Source organism: Astatotilapia calliptera, chromosome 19, assembly GCF_964374335.1.
Source record: "Astatotilapia calliptera chromosome 19, fAstCal68.1, whole genome shotgun sequence".
NCBI classification, from domain to species: Eukaryota; Metazoa; Chordata; class Actinopteri; order Cichliformes; family Cichlidae; genus Astatotilapia; species Astatotilapia calliptera.
Window position 1 is genome coordinate 17,776,530 of NC_137440.1, and position 22,761 is coordinate 17,799,290.

A 22,761-nucleotide genomic window follows, 5' to 3' on the forward strand; every position below is an offset into this window, starting at 1 on the left:
ATGCATGCATGTATGTGGGTCTTCATATCTCAAATATATGTCTGTTTTCATGTATTTGAGTGCCCGGGCTTTGCTCAGAACACAATCTCTGTGTAAGTGTGGATGTAGATCTGTGTGTGTGTGTGTGTGCGCGTGTGTGTGAATGAGAGAGAGAGAGAGAGAGCGAGCCAGGTATGGGCCCATTCTGACCTCAGGGCCCCACAGTCTGGGCTTCCGTGCTCAGAATAATCTCGAGCTGATGTTTATTTACAAGCACACGCCCCGTCGCACCAGGTTAAGAGGCCTCTGCTCCCTCCCCCATCACCACCGCCGCCACCACCACCCGTTCTCGCTCTTGCCCTTTCTTTCTTTTCCTCTCTCTCTCTTTCTCTCTCTCTCTCTCTCTGTCTCTCGTTCTCTTGTCTCAACATGTTTTTTTTTCCACTCTCATCTGTGGCTTCTCTGTCTTGTTCTGCCCTTTAGTTTCTTTATCTGCTATTATTAAATTGTACCTTTCCTTTTGGTGCTTTAAAGATCTTGGAAAGAAAAGCAACTGGACTTGTGTCAGTTTCTTGAAGGCCTCTCACCATCTGAGAAGCTTCTAAGACCAAATGGTGGAGAGTCCCAGGTATTTAAGCCCTAGTGGGAGTTGTCTCTTAATAGGGCTGCTGACCCATTATTGTTCATGTGCCTCATCACACGAGCCAAGGTATGGGTCATTAACAGCAGAGGTTTCAGGTGAAACCATTGTCAGACCTTGCCGCACCCTATCATGTGAGCCATTGAGATCAACTGACATGAGATGTGAGTGGGCGTTAAGGCACCTGTGAAGGGATCTCAAAACTGGATTGGAGATGGCAGACAGTCAGTGTCATAAGTAGGGATGGGTATCGTTTAGGTTTTATCCGATACCGGTGCCAAATCGGTACTTTTGAAACGGTGCCGGTGCTCAAACGGTGCTCAAACCGGTGCTTAAAGAATGGAGAACACAAAATTGGTCCAAAAACCTCTCATGTTCAGCTGTTTTTTGTAAAAAGATAACAATGTTAGCCTTTTCTGCAGCTATGGGGCATATATGGTATCACTCTTGGCTGGAAGCAGTGCTTAAACAATGTAAAAAACACAAACTTTGTCCAAAAACCTCTCATGTTTAGCTGTTTCCCTCTTTTTCTTTGGTCATTTTAGCCTTTTTAGCCAGGGTGAAGGGAGTATCTGCCATCAAACAAGAGGACAGCCGCATGTAGCTATGATGATGTTTGCTAGTTCACCTTACATGCATTAATTTAATAACGTGGTTAGCCTACTCAACGTAAATTATACACGAACAACATTAAGCTACTCACGCAGAGAAGAACGGCTGCTGCTGCATCATCATCCGTCATCATTTCTGCTACACTGGCAGGGCTAGGGGCCAGGACTCTCCTCATCGTGTTTTTGGGGGATGTTGCATAACAGGCAACCCACCCGCAGTAGATGTGCTCGGTGTGAGGTCTCACAGCAAGCTATCAAATACGGCGCATTTCTCGGCTTTTAAAAAAAAACGCTATGCGTCGCCAGGTGTTTCATCGGATTTGAGGTGTTACCTCCTTTGACAGTATCACAGTATCAGCTTAAAGCACTTGTTGCTGCTGAGTTTGCATATTTTGCTGTGAAGTACAGCCAGACTTTTGACCGCTTCGCCCTGGACATTTTTAATCTGTAGCTCTGCTCTAAAAGAGCGTACGTACCTGGGCCCGCCTACTATCCTCGGAAACGTGATGGGTGATTGGCTAGAAGTGTATCACAGCTCAGGAAAAAAAAGCACCGAAATAAAGCACCGAAATGTGCGCTGCTTTTCGGTCTGGTTACTACCGTTTATGTCAGAACCAGTGCCATCATGGCACCGGACACCGGTACCCATCCCTAGTCATAAGCTGCTCCCTCTGTTCAAGGATTCCATGTTCACAGTGGACATAGATGGCTTCTTTCACTCCTCTTTCCCGATTATTCCAAGTTTGTGTTTGAGAGTGGTGAGAGTCAAAGAGATAAATGTGTGCGTGTTGGCTTGGGGTAAACTTCAAAGTGGAGGCTTCTACTTCTTGGGTTTTGATTTTGACCCAGGTGTCATCCACATATCTGTACCAGTGGCTAGGTGCTGTCCCTTCAAAAGACCCAAGAGCCTTACTTTGCACTTCCGCCAAGTAAAGATTGGCTACAGTGGGTGACACTGGGGAGCCCGTGGCACATCCATGTTTTTGTCTGTAGAAACCCTTGTTTTATTTAAATTATGTAGCGGTAAGGCAGATCAGAACAGTGTGCAGATCCGATCGAGGGTAAGACTGGTTCTGTTTTATAAGGAGCTGTCTTGCTGTAGTTGTTTTCTGACAGTCTCCACTGCCTCAGTTGTAGGTATGCAAGCGAAGAATGAAACCACATGAAAGGACACGATTGTTTCATTTAGATCCAGTGTAAGCTTCTGGACCTTGTTGGTGAAGTCAGTGGAGTTTTTGATGTGATGGGGTGTGTTCCCCACAACGTCCTTAGATTGCCATGACTGGATGACTGAGAACATACACAGACATACTTTTAGTGCTTTCAATTTCACTTTTACACATTCTCCTTCTCATGCTAGAAGACTGCTTTTCTTTCACTTTGTAACTCAGTCACTAAAGACAATACATGTTGACACTCCGTTTTCCAGTATGCTGAAAAGAGCAGCGCACAACCAAAGGTGTCCTTTGCTGTGCTCCTTTTGTCATATCGGCTGCATAGTCATAACTTACTGATCACATTACATACAATGACTCAGGTACTTGATCATATTACATACAATGACTCTGGTACAAATACAATGAACTCAGCACGTGAAATGTAACTCTATAGAGTTACATTTCGTTACATTTAGTTTACATTTAGTTACATTTAGAGTTACATACAGTTACGCCCTCAAAGACGTCAATATTTTATAATAATAATTATTAATAATAATAATGATTGTAGTGTATGTATGTTTTTTTCTGAACCCCTCCCTAGTTCAAGCTGGAGGAAACTGTCCTACAAATTAAATGGGGTACCAAGATTCATCTCTATATGGTGACTAGTTGAAATATTTACTTGAAATAAAACGTGTGCATTTGTATACAGAAACTACGTGATCGATGGGGATTCTTGAACCTTTGCCATTTTTATAAATGTGTTTACACTGTAACAATCGCTCAATCATAAAGTACAGACTTTACACGTACATTTTAACAACCACAACAGGGTTTAACTTTTAAACATTGGCCACCTTTGCCATTCTGCACCATTAACTGAGGGTAAAAGACAGAGTGCTGTGGATGGCAGAAGGAGGAGAATATTTCAGAACATTTCATTCAAAGAACCGCGATTGACATAACTGCTGTGGCCATTAATAGCCTTGAGGAAAAGTATTGCCTTGCCTTTTCAGTCATGTCCATCCTCATTTCTGTATTTACAATTAAAAGCCCCTTATTAACTATTGATGTTAATGTTAAGGATTAAATTGTGGGACCTAAAAAATGCTATTTAGGCTTATGATTTGTAGGTTGGTAGATGAAAGTTTACAAATGACTAAAAACGTATGTATAGCAATCAGTGTAAATAGCTGTCGATATTATGAGCTGTACTACATTCACAATGGGCAAATTGAAACTGTTAGAAATTAAATATGTTTTCTTTGAAATTCTCAATTGTAACTGTACCAATTTAGATGCAGACGTAGCAAAAAACACCCATAGTGTATTTATTTTAAAGCAGAAATGTTGCATGTATACTTGAATAAACTGTTGGGCCACCATATGTCATACAAAGGGCTTCAGTGCACTTTGGCATTGATTATCTAATCTTTTACTCCACAGGAGGGGTGAACACCATTGTTCCAAAGATGTTTCCTCATTTTATTGTTTTGGTGATGGAAAACACTGTCTTTAGCCCTAAAACTCCCACAGTTGTTCAGTTGAGTCGAGATTTGGTGACTTTGAAGGCCACAGCATGTGATTCATGTAACATTTTCCTTATCATAAAAAGATATTGTCACTGTGGAAGAGACCACTGGCATCAGGATAGAAATGTTTTACTGGATAAAGGTGATTACTCTGAATTCTGGTTATTTTTTTTAATGTACCACTAGTCTGTATGCAAGCAATAATAGAGAGAGCAACATCTTTGCAAAGAAAGAACTACCCTAACCTTGATGAAGTACTCTTTCATAGTGGTTGATTAATGATTTTATACAGTCGATGAAGCACTGAACAGATACGCAAGTCTTTTTAATTCCTCTGTGTTCCTGACCAGATTCAATCACCTTGTTTTTAAAAGGATTTTTGTTTTGATTGACACTCCTCTGCACAGAAAATCCACTTGGTTGAAGAGGCTTTCATCAGGAGTGCTGTTGTGTTGTTCAAATCGTTTCTGTTGCATATGTCTGCCTGTTTATGATCAAGCCCTGCGTGTGAGAGAAAAACTGACCTTTCCGCTCCCTCCAGACCAGACTGAAGCTGTTGCAGTGCTGTTGGAGGCTCTCCTCCTCTGCCAGTTGCATGAGGAGAGCAGACAGGAGGTGGCTAAAGGCAGAAGGATGGGAAGCATAAAGTGGGGAGTTCTGGCACAGGGGGGATGGAGAAGGGCTGTTGTCGGCACAACAGTAGGGTGGTAGATAAAGATGCTATAAAACAAACCCTGCTTGCGAGATAAAATGCCGAGGCTTAACAGTACCGCATAAAGCCAAACTCTCATTTATCATCCCTCTTCCACAACTTAATGCTGCCTCTTTGTCTTGAGATATTTGCACATATGCATATCAAGGCCATCCATGAATATGCTCTGCTACATGGTTTTGTGCACCTTTTTTGTCAGCTGTGTGGGAGTGTGTTAATTCATGACCCAGGGCGAAAATGTCTTCTTCACCGTTGTTTGAAGACAACCAACTGTACGTGTGTACGAGTTTGTGTATCAGTGCATTTGTGTTGCACTCATCCTGGATGCTACTTAATTTAGCATGCAGATGTGTGAGAGCCAGCCTATTTGCTGTACGTGTTATTATGCAGATCTGTTACCCTTGTTAGTTTCTCTCCATGTCCTCTCTGACCCTTGTTAGTCTTTGGTCATGTGTAGCTGCCCATTATCTCTGCATCTGCTCCAGTGAAGAGGAAAAATCATTGTGCCCGCACATTTCTGTGGTTTTCTAGGAAGCATTTGATGGACAGCAACGTTCAAGAGGTTCTGCATTAATCCAAGCTGCCACAAATGTTCGCGATATCTTATAATGCCAAGATAAAATTCACATCAAAGCCGATTTGGAAATTGTTTAAATCAGTCCTAATTTTATCAAATGGTGAATGTAGCAGCTGACAAGTACACAGACTGGCTCAGCTTCAGTGTTGGTACAGGGTGTCATATCAACTACATCAATTCAGTGTCAAAATGTTCCAGGCTTCTTTATGTCTGCAGTCTTTCTGTCATTCTATCTTTTAATCATCTCATGAATTTTATGTCTCTGTGCTGGCGACAGCTGTGGCCGGAGGCATTCTGTTATCAGGTCGTGCCTTTGTCAGTCTTTCTCATCCTTTTGAACCCAGTATATCTCTTGAACAGCTGGAGGAAAATTTCTTTAAATTTGAAGGCATTCACTCAATGATGAGCTGATTAAAATCTGGTAGTCAGAGATATTGTGATCTCATATCGGTCCCTAAGTCGTGAAGAGATCCCAAATATCCATTTGTTGTTCAAAGGTCTCTTAGACCTCACATTCATCACCTTTTCATAAATGCTTTTGAACAGCTTGTGGGAATTTCTTCAAATCTGCTGCACTCAGTTGGATTTATAGAAAATTAGGAAGTCAGAGGTCTTGAAGAGACCTTGAGGGGTTGTCTTAAAACTAAACTTTCACTTATCCTCCAGAACCTGGTGGTCAAATGTCACTAGGACTTGATTTCCATCCCAGTCTCATAAAATGGTATCAGGAATATTTTGCAGGAATTTCAGTACCCCAGGATGAACTAATTATATTTCTCAGTTCAGAGGTAAATGCGACCTCATTTGAATCTTTTTTGCCATTTTAATTTTAACCTATTGATATTTTAAAAAATCATGCTATTCTGTCAGAATCATATTTCATAATTTTATCTTATAGTAAATTCTAGTTCTCAAAAGAAAAACAAATACAGCCACTGTTGCCTAGAACAACTGAGGGAGTCATTTTGACCCCAAAAGAATTAATGTTAATGTTGCAACCTGTATTGTTCACACCCATTTCGACATAAGGCTGCTTTAACATGAGCCAGAGCTAGCTAGATGTGATTGATAGATACATATAGAGAGGACTGTACTTAGAAAAGAGGAATAATTACTGCAGGGCTGAAGGGGTCGCAGATATTGAGCCCGTTGAGAGAGGGGGAGAACCAGGCTGTGCAGAGCAGCGGGGGAACCATAGCTGAACTGAGCAGACAGTTCAGTGTTTTGAGAAATAATCCAAGGAAATAGAGTAAAAGTAATAGATAGATATGATAGACATGATAGATGTTCACTGATCAGTCTGTTTCATTGTGAGGTTCTGGTTTTAAACAGTCTTTGTTATAATTAATGCTTTAAAAAAAAACATTTCCAAAATGTTGTTACAGTACAATAATTTAATTATTTAGATGTATTAACTACTGTCTTGTTTGTTGTACCCTTTTTTAAAAAGTAGATTCTTCAATATATTACCTTTCGAGACTGTATTGAAATAATCTATATCATTTGTAAAACTAAATAAATTCTCTTAAGTATAATCTTAAATGCTTATTTTCGTCAAATCTTTCCTTAATTAGAATTAATGGAATTATCAACATCTTCAAGAAATGACTTCTTTACCGTGAATGCGACTGTTGCAGGATGGCAGCAAAGTGATCCTCTTGGCAGTTTTGAAATGTGGGCCATTCACCATGCTAATTCACATTGTGAATACAGTAAGCCAAGAAACTTCCCAGCCTGTGATCTCACTTCATTTTGCACACAGCACCTGCAGTTTTCAACTAAAGCAGGACACGGTGAAGCGGGTAGTCGCGCTGTCGTTTGTAACTTCTTATCTGACAGCCCAGTGTGGCTGCTGCTTCTTCTTGTTCCATTACTCTCCTACGCAGAAGGCATTTCAGTTTTATTTCTCAGTCATGCATCTCTTACGCGGCTCAGCAGATATCTTTGTGTTTTAATCAGTCCACACCGACTGTGTAACAGCTCACATTTTACACACAGTAAAGACACGCACCTGCAGCCCAGCCCATAGTCTTATGCTGCAATCCCATTTTCTTCAGTTTTTCATGCATTACTACATTGATTTTGAATCCGGTTTTGAGTGCTGCCAAAATGCAACGCGGTGCCTGAGCACATCCTTTGGTGACACAGGCAGCAGACTGAAGCTGCTATTTTTCCAGCTGAATGCTTTAAATGTAAAGTGGTGGCAATAGGATGTTCCGTTGAATTAGTGGCAACTTCATATAGCTTTGATATGGTGCAAAGAAAGCAAACAAGATGAGATGCACAGGATTACACACTGCATTGTTGTTCAGAGTCTGAAACCAGCATGGCAAGGCAGGACCCTGCCACTACCAATAAAGACAAAATGAGAGATAATTAAGTAATTTTATACACTTCAAGACATCTGCTGAATATGCTGGCTATGAATAGTATCAAAAACGTGACTTTTGTTAAATGGAAAAACTATTTCCGCTGGGTATCAGCTGCAAGCTGCAGGGCCTCTCCAACTAGAACTGTAGCTCACCAAGGCTGTATAGCAGAAATCTTGGAGTCCGTTATTTGTCACAAAGAATGTCGCAATAAAAATATTGCAGACTCTTTAAAATCCTGAATTAACAATTGATTTAAGGGCGCCTACAAACGTGGAATACCTCAAATAGAATTTAAATCAATGTTAAAGTTACTTAAAAAGTGGGAAGCGAAGCAGCTGTGGACAACTTCAGCTCATTTCAGCTTTGGTTCTGGTACCACTGGATTTCAGGCAATTACATCCATTCAGTGTCCAGACGTTTGAAGCTTTCTGTACCTGCCTGCTTGCATTACAACATTTTATCACTCTCTTCATAGCTGTCCTGTCCATGTATTTCTTAATTTACTTTCTCAACTTCTTAACTCTTGTCTCCTCCGTCGTATGTCTCTGTACCCACCCCTCCTCCCGGTTTTCACATGTCTGCCGCTTGTTTCTTTTCTCTCCATCTTTCTCCGCTTTTCTATCACTCTCTCTCCTCTGCTGATCCCTCTGGCTGATCCTCAAAGGGAACCGAGAGAGTGAGTGGGACTTAAAAGAGAGAGAAGCGCTGTGCTCTACCCAGCAAGGTCGTCCCTCGCTCGACTGAAACACAGCGAGGAAAAGAGGAAAAAAAAAAACACAACACACACACACAACACAGGAAAACGGAGAGCTTTTTCCCTCTCTCATTTTCTCTTTCCTCCATCTCTCTACTCTTCTCTCACATCACTCCTGAGTTGTTTGATATCTCACTTTTACTCTCCTTCAGCAGGGGCTCAGATCTGAGTTCCGTGAACGCAAACTCGTAAGCCCCCTGAGCTACAGTGTTATACCTCTTCGTCTATTCCCTCTTCCTCTCTCTTTCTTGCTCTCCCTGTTACCTTTTCTTCCCGTGTCCATCAGTGTAATGTTCTCTGCCTTACAGAGCAGCAATGGGAGAAAAAAAAATGTTGAAATACCCCGACCGACACCCACATTTTTACCGATAATGTACAGTGTGAGACTGTTGCATCGGCTCCTGTCTCTGATGAGGACCGTTTTGCTTCTTTTTCTGTAGAAATTATTGATTATGAGAAGTAAAAACACTGTTATTCTGTAGGTTCAGAGATGCACCTGGTTAAGATTCAGTCTTCATTTGTTATATAATGTTTTAAGGGAAGCCTAGAAGAAAATATACTGTGAAAAGCATGGTGTCACGCTTTGTGGCTCTTATGCTTTTTCCTCCCTACTCGTTTAAAGTAGCTGTTAAGTGTTAAATAGATGTAGACATTTAGAGCGCGCAAAGGGAAAAAAAGTAAGCTTTGGAGGCGTCTTTACACAGAATCTGTTGTCAAGCCAAATCATGTCTTTAATGACTTGTGTTGTAATGGAGGTCATGGTATGATCAGGCCTAGAAATGCGAGATTCAAGCATCCCAGCGAAACAGAATATTAACGAGTAAACGCAGTAGTATGGTCACTGAGATTAAGTGCGTCAGGTGGGTGTATGCTGGTTTTATAAACAGTCAAATTAAATTCTACTTATTATGCTCATTTCCAGCAGCATATTGTTGTTCTTGGACTCTGTGAGAGTAGATTTTCATGACTCACACTTTTAAAATTTATCTTTTAGTTGTCTCTGAGTTCATGCTCCATCTAAAATAAGGTGTTTTAGCTCCTCCCGCTTTAAGGAACACCCCTCTTTGGTCCTAAACATAAAGGTTAAACATCCTAAACAAACAAGGGAGTAAAATAGCGAGGGCTATGACATCATACAGATCAGGAGTAGAAAAAAAAACTCTGTCAGAGTTAATGTTTGGAGCTGTCAGGGATTGCTTGTACATACCGGTATGTCAGTTGTCCTGTTGTCTCCTTGCAGCATCACTGACAGGGCAGCAGAGGTGGTTATCAACCTTCCAGAATGCCTAACCTTAACCCATGTGCAAAAGACATTTCCTAGCTTTATGGTTGTCTTTGGTTATCTTAGACCTACAGTTCTACTATACAGTCCTTTTGTATGTGTGTGCGCGTGCGTGCATGTAAAATATCTCAGTGTCTCTTCTCTGCTCTTCACCTGCCATTCCCACACACAGTGGAGTTTTTCACAGACGGAGACAAAAAAGTTGAGGAGACAACGCTAGGTTTAAAAATTCAGTCCAGCAGTCATACTTATTTCTGTCATCTTATAATGATGGCTCAGTATTGCTCCGCACACTTTACTTTCACAGTGGGGTAAAAGTCCAGGCTCAAACCTGTATTCACGCACCCATGCATGCCCAGAAATGTGTTACAAGTGGTTGTTATATGTGAAGATGCTACATGAATTTATAGGGAGGCAGATTAATTTATTCTGGAATAAAGTTTTAGTCTTCTTGTCCTGACAAGCAGGAGAGCCCTACATATAGTATCCACCACTGCAACAATGTACATATGAAGGAATAAACAGAGGCAGAATGTGTTCTCCTTGAAGGTTCCTTAGAATAAGTCTCACATTAAGTATAGAATGATTTCTGCAGAGAGAACTGCCATTTTTTTCATCTTTTAACTGAAGGCTTTGTTATCCACATGCCCTGAATATCAATTTTATATCGATTTTTAACATTTCTTGTCAGGGTCATGGAAAATTTGTCACATAAAACAATCTTTATTGGCCAACAGGTATGCAGCTAGGTCCATATATATGATATATTACAATAATAGGAGTGACAGAATCTACATCCTGAGGAAGAAGGAAAGCACTGGTGAATTTAGCAACACAAAATACCTGTGGTGGATGATCGCAGAATCATTTCCATTGTGACAACAGCCAACCAACTGAACAACACTCTCTCCAGGATATAGACATATCGATATACCACACTTGCATAAAAAGAAAACTGCATGAAAATAAATACAGAGGGTTCGCTGCAAGGTGTAAGCCACTCCTTAGCTTTAAGAATAGAAAGGATAGGTTGGACTTTGCTAAAAAAAACAAATAGCTGGCACAGATCTGGAAACAGTCTTTGGACAGATGAAACCAAGATCAACAACTACCAGATTAATGGCAAGAAAAAACTAAGACGCGCAACCGCATCCAAAGCATACCGCATCATCTGTAAAACATGGTGGGGGCAGTGTGGTGGCTTGGCCGTGCATGGCTGCCAGTGGCACTGGCACACAACTGTCTATTGATGATGTGACACACGACAGAAGCAGCAGAATAAATCTGATGTGTTCAGAGACATGCTGTCTACTCAAATCCAGCTAAATGATTGGGCAGCATTTCATAATACAAATGGACAATGACCTAAAACATACAGCCAAGCAATCCAGGAGTTTATTAAAGCAAAGAAGTGGAATATTCTTGAATGGCCAAGTCAGTCATCTGATCTGAACCCATTTGAGCATGCATTTCTCTTGTTGAAGACTAAACTTCGGGCAGAAAGGCTCACAAACAAATAGCAACTGAAACTCACTGCAGCAAAGGCCTGGCACAGCATGAGTTCATGAGTTCAAGACTTCAAGCTGTCATTTCCAGCAAAGGGTTTTGAACCAAGTATTAGAAATAAACATTTTATTTTCTGTTATTTAATTTGTCAATTACGTAGATATAACACCTGGAATTGATTTGAGGTGTGGTGCTTGAATTTGGAGGATTTAGATGTGAACACACAACATTCATTTGTCCAATTACTTTTGAACCCCTGAAATAAAAGGATTGTGTTAAAAAATGCTTTAGATCCTCACTTTTTTTTTTTTGTTCAACCCACTGAATCAAAGTTGAAAGTCTGCTCTTCATTTTTCATTTAAATTCACTGTTGAAAAAAGTTGTCTATGTCCAAAGCTCCCTCACCTTGCAAAGCAGCAGGATTCAAACTTGACTAGACTTGAAAAAAACACTATCAGAAGGGTTTAAGTGTGCACTTAGAAGCAAACTAAAGTCTGTTTAGCACAGTCGGAATCCTATAAAGAACTACTGGCCAATAAGAGCACGGCTACTGGCATGCTTTAGGTGATCAGCCAATTATCAGCCAATTATTTTTCCCTTGAAGGACTTCCCGGATGGTTATGCAAAAAATGTGCTGTTTGCATCTTTTAATAAATTCTTCATTGAAAAATGTAGACAGTGAAAACTACATGGAAAATAGCTGTGTGGTCCAATCATTTTCCTGTGTTGAATAAGACTCTGTTTCTGGGAATATGTTTGTTGTTTATCTACAGACTAACTCAAATATATTTAATTCTGAACATAAACTGAATGGGGAAAAAGCTCAGAAAGAGACTAAGGCCACACAGAGAAATGTAAGACTACATACCAATCAGTCACAACATTAAAACCACCTGCTTACTATTTTATGGATCCTTCTTGGGCTGTCAGAACACCTCAGACTTTCTGGAGCGTGAGCTCAGGCGCTCTTTTGGTGACCTGTGGTGTCTGGTAACTGGATTTTTTCAACAAGCTCTTGGTTGCAGTGTTGGGCCCTTTATGTGGGTTCAATATGAGTGGAGGTCTGTGTGGAGGTCTACTTCACACCTTCGTCATGTTTTTCCACCTATTCCAGAGAAGTTTTTGCAGTTTTTCTTTGTGCATTAAACTGTAATTTTCATTCAGGTGTACTGTAGTACTGTAAGGAGATTGTGTTGTGCAGTTTGCACCAACATTAGAGAGTTCTAGTATTTAATATCGCTCTGGAGTCATCATCGAGAGACACGCATCTGCGAAGGCTCTCAGTTCATTCTCATTTTATGTCTCCTTCTCCAACTGTTCCATAACCAGATTCATCGCCCTTTTCATTTTCACTTTTACTTCTCGTTTACCTGATTGTACTGTGCCCATGAGATGAGTTGGATACATCTCTCCTTCCCCCAGAAAACCTGCTGCATTGCATAAAAGAATCGAGTGGGCACCGTCTCTGCCCCCAAACCAGATTTAGGAGCCCAGAAAAATCAACACAGAGAGACAGTTTTAGGCTGCAGTGCACTAATGTTTGTGTATCTGCATTTGCCTTTAGGTGCCTGTGTGTGAGTGTGTTACTGTGTGCGTGTGCGTGCATGCACATACTTTCCTGCCTGCTGATGTGTGTAAGTTTATGTGTGTGGGTGTACAGTTTGTGTGTGTGTGTCTGTGTGTCCCTTCTCCTGGGTCTGTCGAGGTGTTTTATAGTCTTTGAAAATCTTTGCATTTCCATCAGATATTTTTCAAGGTTTTGTGAACATCTTGTCACAGTCAGAAATTGTCAGTCTGATAAAATAAATTCAGCACTAACCCAGCAAACCTACTTGACAGTATAAGATGTCAGTGCAGACACTTCTCTCACTCTCAGCAGCTCCAAGCACTGCCACTTCTTCCCCCTCCTTGTATCCTTGAAGATGTTGTGTTTTTCTATAAGTCTGTGCAAAGCGAGGTTTGTGATGCTACTTCACATGCATTTAAATAACAAGCAAGTACTAACGATTGTTTGTTAGTTCTACATGTATTAATACAACTTTGATGAAGCACTTTAGAGGAATGAATCACTTTGAATAAATAGGTAAAGGAAATGCTGTCGATGCCATCCATCCGTCCATCAATTCATCCATCTTCTACCACATATCTGGGTCCAGGTCACAGGTGTCCCAAGCCAGCTGAGAGATGTACACTTTCCATCTTATCCTGGGTCTGTCATCCTTCCATTAGGCATCTTTATCAAATACTCCAGGTGTTTGAACCACCTCACCTATCTCCTTTTGATGTGCAGGAGTAGCATCTCTGAAGCTCTTCCCAAATGGTCGAACTCTTCACCTTATCTCTAAACCCAGATGCTCTACGGATTAAGTTCATTTCCACGGCTTGTATCCAGGATCTCATTCTCTCAGTCCTTACCTAACCTCGAGGCATAGGCGAGGGCAGGGATGTGGATTGACGGGAAAATCGACAGCTTCACTTTCACGTTCAGTTCCCTCTTCACCACAGCAGACCAGTACAGCATCTGCATCACTGCCAATGCTGCACCAATCCTTCTGTCAGTCTCCACTCTCCCCTCACTTATTAAAAAAGACCTTGAGATACTTGAACTGAGCCAGAGTGAGAACTCCGCCCTTTTTTCCAATGAGATAAACTGCCTCAGAATGAAAGCATTTATTCTCAACCCAGCCTCTTCATAATCAGATGCAAACCACCTCAGTGTGATCTGGAGGTCACCAACTGATGAAGCTAGAACAACTGGATCGTCTGTAAACAGCAGAGAGGTTATCCTGAGGTCACCAAACCGGAAACGCTGCCGTTTGCCTGCACGAAGAAATCCCGTCCAAAACAAATGATGAAAAGAATCTTGTAGATGCATGAAAGAAAAAGAAAAAAATTAGCAAGATCACATACAGAAAAATATTAACATGCTTTTTTCCCAACATTTGGTGAATGTTAAAACATCATTATTGTAAAAAATTATTTTAACACAAATGAATTGAAGCTAGAAAATATCAAAATGTAGTGAAAAAGGGAGAACTTTCAGATGATATATATATAAATTGTTTTGACCGGTCAAATACACTATGAGTTTTCTCCGGTGAATTATCAGATACCAGATACTGATAGCAGTGCTTTTGTCATTATTCTGTCTCTCTGCAATTTTGTGTTTCTTCAATCAGATCTCCAAAAACTGTTTAAAACATAGGTTTAAAGCTTTCTTTTTCTTTTTCCCCTTCAGGTAAAAAAAGAAATGTAGAAATAATTCAGAAATATCAGCTAAGTTGAGGATGTGTGGGTGTTTGGTCACATTTGATTAGCACTAGCCTGGCAAAAACAAGACTCTCCCACAGCTGTCATCAGACCAGCATGCAGACGTGAAGCCAAAATATCGTTTAGTGACTGAAATGGCAAAGTGAGGTCATTTATGAACCCATTCGATTTTATACTTTTTTAATACTTACATTTTTGAGTTGTATCTGTTTCTTTGCCACGTGACCAGGAATCAAATGAAACAAAAGTAGACTCTAAAATCCAAAATTTCAAAATAGTTAATTCCTCAAATTTATGTTAAACATTTAAGAAAAAAAATAGTTAATTTAAAAATTATTGTTATTGTCTTCTTCTGCCTTCTTTCAACCGTGAGATTATTGTGCAGTCAACTTTCCTGTTTGTCCTTGACTATGGAGATACTATGTGTGTATTATCACACTGCCCGAGCAACACTGCAGCAGTTAATCTCCTGTATCAAAGTGCACTACACTTTATCATTGACACATTTTATATTCATCATTTTCACTGTATTTGAAGGTTTATAGAGATTTTAAAGTCATTCCACCTTTTCACTCAAAGAACACTGCTATTGAAGCTTTATCATTCATCTCTCCCCTCATTGAAATCATGTAACAGCAATTCTTGATCCAGGAAATACTTAGATATCTTACAGACGCGCCTTGGGTACATGTTGTTTCATTTGTTGTTCAAATAAACTCAGGAGTGTCCTACACTCCCCTTGGAGATCTTAGATATTCACTATGTTTTATAGGATTCTTTCAAGTGTTTTAATGTCTTTGTTTATTGTGTCATTGTCCTCATTTAATGAGACACAACAGTAAGAGAGTTTAGTTGCAATTAGACTGTTTGATTAAATAAAAGTAAAGTGACATTTGTGTAACTTTCGTTAGTGAATGAGAGCACAGTTATAAAGAGAGCTGTCCGTTTAAAGTCAAAGTGCAGTGAGTTCACCTTTACAACCTGCAGGTGTGCTAAGTTGAGTTCACTGGAGCACTGCACAGGGCCTCATTCACAAACAGTGCATGTGCTCAAATCATGTTTATGAAAGCACAAATCTGAGGATCATTTGTTTGTACTGTGCATACAGATTTAGAACTGCCTCAGACCGGATGCACGCACAAATCATGGCGGCCAGACTGTCAGTTGAAAATATAAACATCTTCTCAGTAAAGAGCAGCAGGACTGCAAACACCACCATAAAATTTGTTAATGTCAGCTAAAAATAGAAATTGATAAAAATGAAAGACTTATTGATAATTTATGGAAGTGTCAGACATTCGCTTGATGAATCAAATTTGTCCTTTTTTTTTATTTATAGAGACGATCTCAGAAATTCAGAGTAAACTATTCATGGAAAAAATAAAAATCTGCAAACACAGTGCTCTCAAAAGCCCAAAAGAGACTTCACGAGCATTTATCTAACAAAGGCTTACATCATTGCTGTACTCATCATTTGAACTATTTTATGGATGATTTTCAGTCTCTGCTTTTTTTAATCTGACTTTACCCAGATGGATGCTAAAGCTGACAATATTTAGCCACGATGGTTGCCCTCTGTGGCTGCTGTGGGCCAAAGGTGCCTTGTCAGGTCACAGTGGAAAAGTAGGACCTTGGATAGTTCAAGCGGCAGACTCCTCTGGGCCTCAGATGACTTTCCAGGCTTTAGGAAATGAAGAAGGCAATCAAAATGGAAATGTTACTGCTTTGAAACTACATTTGAATCTCAAAAGAGTCCTTCTTGGCCTCATCTTTCACTTTGATAATGAATCATAGCTGCCCTCTTTCCAGTTGAGCTTTTATCCAACACTGTCACTGCACTGCCATACACACCCTATCTCCCTCACACACACACACACACACACACACACACACACACACACACACACACACACACACACACACACACAAACAAACCAAGCTTCGTCACCATCCACCTGAGTCACAGAAGATAATCTCTCTGGTTGATGAAGTCACAGGCAGCCCCGTCGCTGTACTGCATATTTACATGACTGCATGTACACAATCCACTGTAAATATGTCATACAGTGGGTTCCATTGCTCAGAGGGTTTGTGTTAGGCAGCATGTCTCCGTGATGACTCCAGTATGTGTGGGTAGTGTTGAGAGTGGAGTCACCAGTGAAGACAGAAGCGGGGACTCTTCAGGGTGCCACTTTGAAAGTAAAACACCATTATGTCTCGATTCTGAGCCCACCCACAGCATGCTCATGTTAAAGCACTTTAAAGCTGGAAGCCTGATAGCACAGACATGTTATTAAAGTGACAGAACCGTATCGGGAACATTTTTCTAACCTATTTTTTACTCGAGATGAGACCCAGATTGAAAAAGTTTCATATCATATCACTTTGGTCAGTGTTTTCTCACCCCACCAGGGGATCTCCGCTGACATAACACATAAAGGTCAGCCCACTAATCAGGGGGAGTTCTCAGCCTGTGAACACTTTATTTCACATGAGGCTTGTCTGTGAAAATGATCCATAAAGGTTATTACAGAGTTTTTAACAGGAAGTTTTTGGTATAAACTAAGGCAGCTCAAAGGTTCCCAGGTGGGAAAAGTCAAAATAAAAGTTGCTATTATAGTCTAGATATGCTCTTGATACTTGATGCAGGTAAATGTAAAGCCCTGCGACCAGAATTGGCAGAGGAAAGACTTGATGGCTTTGGAATATATGAAGGAGGGTGTAGCTTTTAAACTTGTGACTGTATTTCCAGTTACCACTTATAACACTTTTACAATTTTTCCTACTGGTAAAGACCGCTTTCATTCATGTTAGACCAAAGTAATAAAGAAATAGATAAACAGTTAAATGACAGAGAAGTTCCTGTTTGTTTGTTTTACAATGGGGCCACAATAAAAATATAAAAATAAATGCATATTTTCTGTGAATTAATAAAAACCTTTGTAATCGCAGGATCATCTAGGCATTGAGAGAAATTAATCCTTTCTGTAATTTTGCACATTTATTTATTTGTTGGTAGATTTCTTTCATTTACTACAGCAGTATTTCATATAGAATAGAATTTAGGATAATAATATAGAAGAACTGTGACATATTGTTAAAATTGCATTGCTTTTTCTTATATTAATTGGGTTTAAATGTGTATTTAAACATCTTTACACTGACAGAAAGGAGAGTTTTGCTGGTTTAGCCCACTTAAGATGAAAGTGGGCTGTATGTGGCCCACAATGTAAAATGAGTTACATATTGATTTCTGGAAGTTCTGGGCAAATTTTCTAGATTTTTAATTTTGTGCATGTGTGTTCTTGATTTGTCAGGTGATTTAGCTTTTTAGCTTTTGTTTAATGGTACCTTGGTGAGCTATTTTGATTTGTGATATTCTATTTTAGGCCCCAGTTACTCATGACAGACCTTGTGATTGGTTGGCTATCCCCTGGTAAACACGTGCTGCTAGGCAGAAATGTGTATTTCCCCAAGTGGTTGGCAAATGGTTGATGGAGGCTGACGTTAGGTGAAGTCAGCCACAAAGAGGCTTATGGTACTGCACTAAAAACCTCCTTGCTTTTTGCTTTTGTTGCTAGCTGATAGCAAACTACACAAGCTAGAAACAGGGACCCTTGCCTTCAAAGTAAAAGTTGCAACTTTTGACAAACATCAGTTGTTGCAACTTTTACAGTCTCTGTTTCTGATTTTCATCACACTTTTTGCACTTTTCACTACTGCTCTTGAGCAGTTGTTACTGTTTACAGACAAGACATTTTCTATGCAAGCTAGGGGAAGTTACATCAGTGACCAAAGTGATTGCAAGAATGTCTTTTTATGTGGCACCTTCTTTGCGATGGGGTTCACCTTGTGACAGCCAGAAACCACTCCCCACGCAGAGACAGCCAGGGAGTTGCCAAATAGTTTCTAGGCCCACGTGACTGAGGCAACACTGAGCAACACCACTGCTATTTAGGTTTTCAGCTTATATTGCTTTGGTTGGTTTAACGCAGGAAGTTATCTACTTTTAGAATAAATAAAGTAAACCTGATCTTATATAAGCAGGTTTTTTTGATCTTGTGAGCACTGAAATTAAACTTGTGGCTCTACCTATTCATGTAGATAAGAGCTTTAAGGTGACCGTACAAATAACTGTGCATATGCATTGCAAAATAGCTGATAAGTGCCGAGATTTGCTTCTAAGAGGACTTCTGAGCCACTGCCTTTCAGCATTTTTCTTTAATCTCTCTTTTGTCCACTAAATGTCTCACTGTGTATATTTTAAGTTTTAAGCTACTGAATGAAAGGAAATTTCCAGAGTCTAAATTATATTTTGAAGGTTCTTACTCCATTTCAGAGTGACTAGTGGTTTTAGTATGGCAATCCAGTTTAACATTGAGTAGCTGGGCAGACATTGAAATTTCAGTTTCTTCTCTGTTGATAGCCCTATTAGCACAGGGCCAACATTGTCTGGGGACCACTAGTCGTTTGTAGTAATTGTGGAGGTTAATTCTGTAAAAATCTGACATCTCGTTCCTCGAACTTCTCATGTATACTGAAGTTTTGCATATTGGAAGACCTTGTTGTTAATGTTAATGGAAGAACCAACCTCTAATCAGCTTCCATTCAAATGATTGTTCCCGGGGTAAAACCGCTGAAATCCAAAATGCATCTCATTTGTTCCGATGAATGACGAACACACCACCATCTATTTTGTGCCTCTGTCCGCATTTCCATCTGAATGATATGGAGCTATTCTTAGATCTGTGGGAGGATAGATGGGCACCATTTAGGTTTTCACTTTCAAAGCCTTCTTCTTTCCTCGTTGCTGTAAGCCATTTTCAGTCGACCATTTGTTGGTGCACTGCGAAACGCACAGCCTAATGCTAATTATGTGCACAAAGCCTACTGTAAATGGTGGCTTTGGAGTTCTTGAGAAAAGGATTTTGACAATGAAAATGGCTTCATGACATGCATTGCTTCTCAGTGAATAGGACCTCATTAATATTCAGCCGAGCATCTGTTTCATAAAGCAGATTTGAATCTTTCTGGCTGGGTGTGATTCTTATCTTTAGCCACTTTTGGAAACTTGTAACTCCTGTATGTGATATGATGAACTGTCATGAGAATGTGTTTATCTAAATGCATCTCTAACACTGTACGGAGTCAGGAGGTGCAGTCATTTTTAGCCTTTTCCTAACCTCTGTTAAGACCATTTTTCTCATAAAAATTTATAGGTCTTGGTCATGACAGTAAGGTTAGCTGCATCATGAGGTGCTCCACCTTTCCTCCTTACTACTCCCACAGCCTTTTGTTGTATCTGGAAATTCTACAGTTTTGCAATTCTTGTGTATTTGTCGATGCTTTTCAGCTTGTAACAATGAGAGAATGTGGAAAAGATTTCTCATCTGGGAAGATGTGAATGATGTAACGGAATTGGTGCGGTCATCATTTTTGACTATGTGAGCATATGTGACTGACATTTACCATAGGCTACATTCACACTGCAGAACATCAGGTTGTTGTTTTTTCTTTTGGCATTACAATCTTATTTTTAACATGAGGTATAGCAAATGCCGTATAATTTGTGAGCAGATGACAGTAATGTCAGTAAGAAAGGAAAGCTACTTCTTAGTTATCCCCGCTTTCTTGTCTATCCCCAACTGACTGTCCAGTAAAGGATGAAAATGCCCAAAAAATGTCCCTTAACACCAGCTACACTTTACATTTGAGCTGGCTAGCTCTGAGTAGCAACCCTGTCTCATCAGTGCTGTAAACCAAAGGACACCTTGTGTACAACCGAGACAAAGTGGCATTATGTTACGCCCTGGAAATAACAGCTTGTTGGTGTCTGCATCAGTCACGCTTAACCTGATAAACTACCACTTCTGCATCACTTTTAAAAGGACATAACGACCTTTCTAAATGTCCTGTGACTGCTCTGCTATAATGAGGGATGAACTAAAAATAGACAACAAATCCCCCCTCTATGTATCTTTAAAAAAGCATTAAAAGTCAATAAGCAGATTCTTAAGACCTTTAACCCATCCTCAGGGTATTCCCTCTGTTTTCCCCCAGATCAGGAAAAAAAAACTGAGGGAGTGACTACTCCAGTTGGTTAGTCACTGGAGAGCTGCAGCAGCAGATTTCCTGATTAAGCAAGCATGAGCTAATCACTAATGGAGCTGTGGTGGAGGATTAAATCAGGAGGACGTCAAAAATAATGATTGAACAAGTGAAGGAGAATGAAGAGGATGCCACAGGCTCGATTTGCTCTTTTTTGTGTGTGTGAGACAATTTCAGGTGCACAGGAGCAAATAATTTTGTGCTTCATACTGGTTAACCTTCTGTAACGTGAAGTGGTCACATGTAGCTTGTTTCAAAGTCTTCACTTTATTTGAACTTCAATTGAAATGTGTTTTGGGGTTTAAAATAATAAGAAAAATATGTAACATGATAAATAATGTGCAGCTTTAATGTGAATTTCCAGACTGACTGTTATTTTTTTTCTTTTCCCATCAGTGCTCTGGGAGGCTCCTCAGCATTACATATACCAGCATTTCCCAGTGGAGGATGCTTAATTGATTACGTCCCTCAAGTGTGTCAGTTACTCACCAACAAGGTAAAAGTGTTCACCACACACCCCATTAGTGCTGCTAGATGTTCTTTGTGCTTATGTATTGTTTTACATTATTTGTAACCCTTAATGTCTTTGTATTTTAAGATCAAAATTCTATACTCTGCGCGTGGGTGTGTGACAGGTATATGACTCATTTATTGCATATTTGTAAGGCTTAGTGCAGCAAAGCATTCATCCACTGATGTCAAGCTGTGTGTACATGTGTGTGCATGTGTGTGTGTTCATGCACGTGTGTCTGGCATCTGCCAGCGTGGGCGTACTGGCCAACCTCCATAGGCTGTCTGAGGGCTCCTTGGCCTCCGCAGGTTGACAAGTAGATATGCAGCGTGGACGCGATGTAATGCCACTTCCCTCAAGGCAAATGCCCATCCCCCCACAGCCTCTCAGACAAGCGCACAAATAATGCACACAGGCATACCCTCTATCTCTTCCTGTTCACCTGGAATCTCACCAGCATACTATCTGGAACGTTTACATCCTTTGATGACCCCCATGTCTTCAGTTGTTTAAGTCACGGCCGCCCATCCCACTTCCCTGAAAGAGGTCACAGCCTTTGCTTGGAAATGGAGTCTTATTCATAATGTAATTATCCCTTTTTTAGAAAGCAAGTTTAAAAGGACTTAGGGCAAGACATTTGCTGCTTTACTTTACCCAAGCAGCGACCTTCTGAAGCCAAAAAATAAAGCCAGTGTGAAACTGCAATTCCTCTAAAATACACTAAAGAACAACAGTAAACAAGTTTACAGCCTGGTACTAAAGCGCTTTTAGTATAGTGTATAGTTAATTTTCCCATCATAACAACTGAATATTTAAATTATTCACATGTTAAAATCCTATAATTATACAACATATAGGCTGCAGACACAGGTAGCTGTAGATGGTAGCTCTCTGCTTCAGTTAATTGGAGTAAATGAACTGACACCTTGACCCTGTTCATTCTAGCACCGCATTTTGAAACATTTTAATGGAATAATCTGACATATAATATGGCTTTCCATGCAGCTAACTGTACAGACTGTCCAAGAAGGCTGTGTTCTAATTTTAATAAGTTCACATCTAATATTTTATTATTAGTTTGTTATTTTACGGCAAAGAAGAATCTTGTTAGCTCTTCCACAGATATCACTTTTTATTCATTATTTGAACACATTTAAATCTGTTCAAATGCAGTGTGTAAGTGTTATTTTCTTCAAACATCAAATAAAACTAACATAAAATGTTATATGGCTTCATTAAAAATCACTTGATTCTGAAGGGATCAGGTGAACAATTTTAGATAAATGAAAGGATTAAAAGTAAAGGGGGACCCAGAATAGATCCCTGCGGAATGCCATAAAACACAGGAGCAGTGGAGGAAAGAGGCATAAGAGATAAGAAAATGTTATTGGTGAAAAAAGCACCCAATTCCAAAACACAAGTCAATACGAGCATTGTTTTTCCAACAACCACTTTGTGACTAGAAAACAGAGCTGTGTCTTATTCAAAATGGGCTGAAGTTGATAGCAGAGACACAAAGCACAATTTATATATATTGTCTGTAAATGTTTTCCACTTTTTTTAACTGAAGCCAACAATCATGGTAAAGGGAAAAAAATACATTGTTCTAACATCTCAGCTTCTCACAGTCTTTTCAAGGGCAAGCTGTGCAGTCATTTTATGTTTTTAACACATCACTTATTTACTCCCACTTATTCCAGATGTGAGGATTGTATCGACAGAGCTATACTGTCACATACCTCAGCTG

At 39.9% G+C, this 22,761-nt stretch overlaps 1 protein-coding gene across 1 annotated transcript in view; it reads left to right on the forward strand.

Annotated features, from left to right (window-relative positions):
* The window catches only part of babam2 (BRISC and BRCA1 A complex member 2), a 121,190-nt gene that overhangs the window by 86,996 nt on the left and 11,433 nt on the right, over positions 1-22,761 (forward strand). Inside the window, exon 8 of the mRNA XM_026151098.2 lies at positions 20,900-20,999. Coding sequence (XP_026006883.1) covers positions 20,900-20,999 — 100 coding nt within the window. The remainder of the gene's footprint in view (positions 1-20,899; positions 21,000-22,761) is intronic.